Genomic DNA, 3,936 nt, shown 5'->3' with positions numbered 1-3,936 from the left:
CCCTTTCAGATGTGGCCAAGTATAAGCAAGGCCTGGGTCCCCCACCCAAGTATCAGGTAACCCTGAATTTCTGGGAGGAGAGTCCTGGCCCTAACCACACCTCACAAAATCTGATTACAGTACAGGTGAGTTCAGGGCTAGGGTGGACTGGGTGGGAGGACATGGGGAGGCTGGGTAGAATTTCCAGGAGGAGGGGGAGCGTCTGGGGGAAGGTGACCCAGGAGGCAGCGCCTGCCCTGCCCTGCACGCTCACTGACGGCGCCTCCCCACCTCTCTGTACAGCTGGAGCAGGCCTTTGCCCGCCATTTACTTCAGGAGACCAGAGAGGAGCAGACAGCCACCCTGGCCCTGGTGCCGAGCCTGGAGGAGGACACCCCCGACTCCTCTCCTCTTTTCCTCCTCTTTCCTCTGGAGAAATCCATTGCACACACTGAAGACCTGCCTTCCTCTGTTCATTCTCAGAGATTATATGTGACTGCTACTTCCTTGAACTCTCCATTGTACACTGGGTGGTAGGAGACTGAAGCGGGATTGGGCGGGATGGACCTCCACGCCCATCCTCATACCCCCCTGCTTTTTAAAATTTTAGTTGTGAGATAGAGACCATCTTTCATCTCCGAGGAACTAGGGAATCCCCCATGGCGGGAGCTCACTCACAAAACCTGTCCCTTTTCCTCCCTCCCCTCACCCCAGCTCAAAGGACAAGCACTTTATACCGGTGCTCCCCCATCTTCATTGTGCGTTTGAAATAAGCTGTTTTTGTTTTTTTGAAATAAACTGTTTTTGAAAAGCGGAGTCTGATTTGCTGAGAAGAAAGTAGATGGCACGGATGGAGAGCTGGGAGCTGGGTACTTGGGTTCTCTTACCACCAACATCCCGCTCTCTGCCCAGGACTTCTGGCTTTGCGGCTCCTGGGCCTGGCTCTCTGGATCCTCTAGGCAACCAGAATCGGAGGGGCGCTGAGATGACAGCAGACACTCCAGCCACCTACTTCCCAGAGGAAAATTGTGCTCCCTTGTTTGTATTTTTTTTGCTCAGGAGTCCTGGTGGCACTGTGGGTTAGGCATTGGCTGCTAACCGCAAGGTCGGTGCTTCAAACCCTCCAGCCTCTCCCCAGGAGAGATGAGGAGGTCTGCCCCGTGAAGACTGACGGTCTCAGAAATGCTGTGAATCGGAACCCACTTGCTGGCAAGGGGTGTGGCTTGGTTCTTGGATTAGAGGCTCAATGACAGGCCCGCAGTTGGACTGGAGTTCTGCATACAAACAGGAGGCACTGGGGGCCTGAGAGGGAAGGCGGAAGTCCAATGGAAGAGTTCCTGAACTTCCTGTCTGGGCTGCAGCAGATGGGCCCTGAGTACCTCCTCCCATCAGAATACACTGTTGCTTCAACTGAAGGTTACTGTCAGACCGAATCCCTCACCCAACCTGAGCCTCACCGGAAATGACGTCGCCGAGGCCACCTCACCAACACCTGTTCACTGATAGTTGAGGGGGCCACGTCAGCCAACACTTTCCTGTGTTCCATTCTGCCACCCGACAGACAATTTTTCCTTTACAAGGCCACTTGTCACCCCACGTCTCACCACGCCACTTGATGGCCACAGCCTCGTTCCCCGCCCTCTCCTCTCCTGACACCAAGGGCAGCTTGGCTCCCCAGACGCCTTCCTGTCTCGTCACTCTGTTTTAGACCGTCTGGCTCACAGGCAGGACTAATTCCAACGCCTCCACCTCGCCAAGGATCTTCTCGCTCTCCTTTGACACAATGAATGCTGCCTCCGAACCTCTCGTCCTAAGAAGCCGAGAACCTGAACGGGCATCTCTGCTGCCAGAGAAAACCTCCGCTACTGAGGACCACAAGTACCTGCCGTGCCTTCCATTTCCCGAAATCGCCCCCTCCAACCTTCTTTGTACCAGGTCCTAAGTTACCGCCTCAACTGCCATTTTCTCTCACGGCCCACGTCCAAGACATCGACAACTCTATCCTTGTTTCTTCAACAGACACTCAGGCCGCTCCTCTCTGCTGTCACCACTGCCACCACCACTTCGGAGCAAGCTACCATCCGCTCTCCCAGCTCCCCTCCTAACGAGTCGCCGCCCTGCTCCCACTCTTGGCTCACCTCCAGCCGACTCGAAATAGAGACCGACTCCCTGAGTCTCATAGCACCCCTCTGCTCAAAACCGGCTATTGGCTTCCAACCCAGGTCAAAGTCCACGTCCTCACAGTGGCCTCCAGGGTCCTTGAGATGTGGCTCCCATCCCCCTCTTCAGCCTGTGCCATCTCCCCTTCAGTCGCTTTCTTGGCTCCTTGAACCCCCCAACCCCGCTTCTGCCTCATGTCCTTTGGGCCTGCTGGTTCTTCTGTCTGAAACCCTCTTCTTCCAGGTACACACAAGACTTGGCCCCTCACTGAAGTTGGGTCTCTGTTAAAATGGCATCTCTTTAGGAAAGGCTACCCTGAGGGGTACAGTGAACCCTCGTTTATCGCGGTTAATCGGTTCTAGACCCTACCGTGATAAATGAAATTCCGCGAAGTAGGATTCCTTATTTGTAAATCAAATATTTTCGTAGTTAGAGCATAGAGGACATGAAAAAACACCCTTTAGTCACCATTACACTCGTATTACCCAATTTATTAAACGAAAAAGGGAAAATACAGTAAAACATTTTGGACGTTACAATTATCATTTATTATTTATTATATTACTTATGGCATCAAGCGTGTACAGTATGAGCCAATCAGTGGCAGTAATGACAGAGCATGCGCTGTTACGCAAAAACCGCGATAGAGTGAAGCCGCGGAAGTCGAAGCGTGAAGTGGCGAGGGTTCACTGTATATGACTACTTCCACGGCCCCCCTTTTCTCTGTAGCACTTGATCCTCACCCCGGAGGTGAGTAGATAGTCTACTTCTGTACTTGCTTATCACCGCTCCCTTCTCCCTAAGGATAGAACCCGATTGTATGCATGTCTGTTCCCCAAGAACCTGGAGGGGTGCCGGGCACCTACTTGTGGAAGGAATGGAGAAGCAAGTGAATAAATGATTTGTGTCCTTGGCTTAGCTTCCAAAATTAGGTTCTCTGCACCTTAAGGTAGATGCCCCGACTGTCATCTTTGTGGCCCCAATCGAGCGCTTTAAAACGGCTGACAGCCTATGTAGAGTGAGCAAATCAATGGGAAAACCGTGGAACTCAAAGTAGCCGAGGGCAGTGGAACAGGGACTGGGAGCACTGGAGTTCCCAACCAAGCTCTCAGAGAACTCCGAGGTTTGGGAGAAGCCTGTGTGGATCTCTCTTCCGTATCCCATCGATTGTTTGCTAAATTGCTTCCAGCTCTCCCATTCAGTGGCTATAGATTCAGGGCAAATATTTTCTGAGCTAAGTGTCAGGTATTTTCTCGAAAAGTCAGGTCCCCAGTACACAGGAGCCTCCAGATGGGCGGGGGTATGACAAGGAGTGGCTATGCAACAAGGAGGCAGGAGGTGGCTTGGGCATACTGGGAGATTTGTACCTACAAGCTGGGCGATTTGCACCTACAACCAGAGAACTGAATTTCCCACTAACAATGAACGAGGCAAGTGGCTGGCCCTTGTAGGCGGAGAACTCAGCCCTGCATCCAAGCCAGGGCGTTCGGCAGGCCCACTCTGCAGGAAGACCAAATGGGGCGGGCAGGCGTGCTCACCACCTAAGCTGTGCCGTCTCCGAAAGACCCAGCCAGGACTGTCCTCTAGCTGCTTCGCGTGCACGCTCGGCTTCGTCCCCCACGGACCCAAGTTCACCACCGCCTTTTCCTTCTGCCTCCCGGGCTGGGCATCGTCGGCCCCATCAACTGCTAACGGGATGGGATTTGGCGGGAAAGGAGCAGGGTCGTCCCACAGGTCAGGAATTTTCCACTGTGGCACCCAGACCCGGGATAGAGCGATTGTCCCCAGCATGACCCC

At 53.5% G+C, this 3,936-nt stretch overlaps 1 protein-coding gene across 1 annotated transcript in view; it reads left to right on the top strand.

Moving 5' to 3' along the window:
- Nucleotides 1–790, top strand: part of IRF9 (interferon regulatory factor 9) — a 4,947-nt gene extending 4,157 nt beyond the window's left edge. Inside the window, 2 exon segments of the mRNA XM_045287880.1 lie at nucleotides 10–125; nucleotides 283–790. Of these exon segments, the coding sequence (XP_045143815.1) occupies nucleotides 10–125; nucleotides 283–516 (350 nt within the window). The 3' untranslated portion in view covers nucleotides 517–790.
- Nucleotides 791–3,936: the final 3,146 nt, after the last annotated feature.

The sequence above is a fragment of the Echinops telfairi genome, unplaced genomic scaffold, assembly GCF_000313985.2.
Source record: "Echinops telfairi isolate 266 unplaced genomic scaffold, ASM31398v2 ScPeMD7_18;HRSCAF=68, whole genome shotgun sequence".
In the NCBI taxonomy this organism is placed as follows: domain Eukaryota; kingdom Metazoa; phylum Chordata; class Mammalia; order Afrosoricida; family Tenrecidae; genus Echinops; species Echinops telfairi.
The sequence above is the reverse complement of the archived record's forward strand: the minus strand, read 5'-3'. Positions and strand labels throughout refer to the sequence as shown.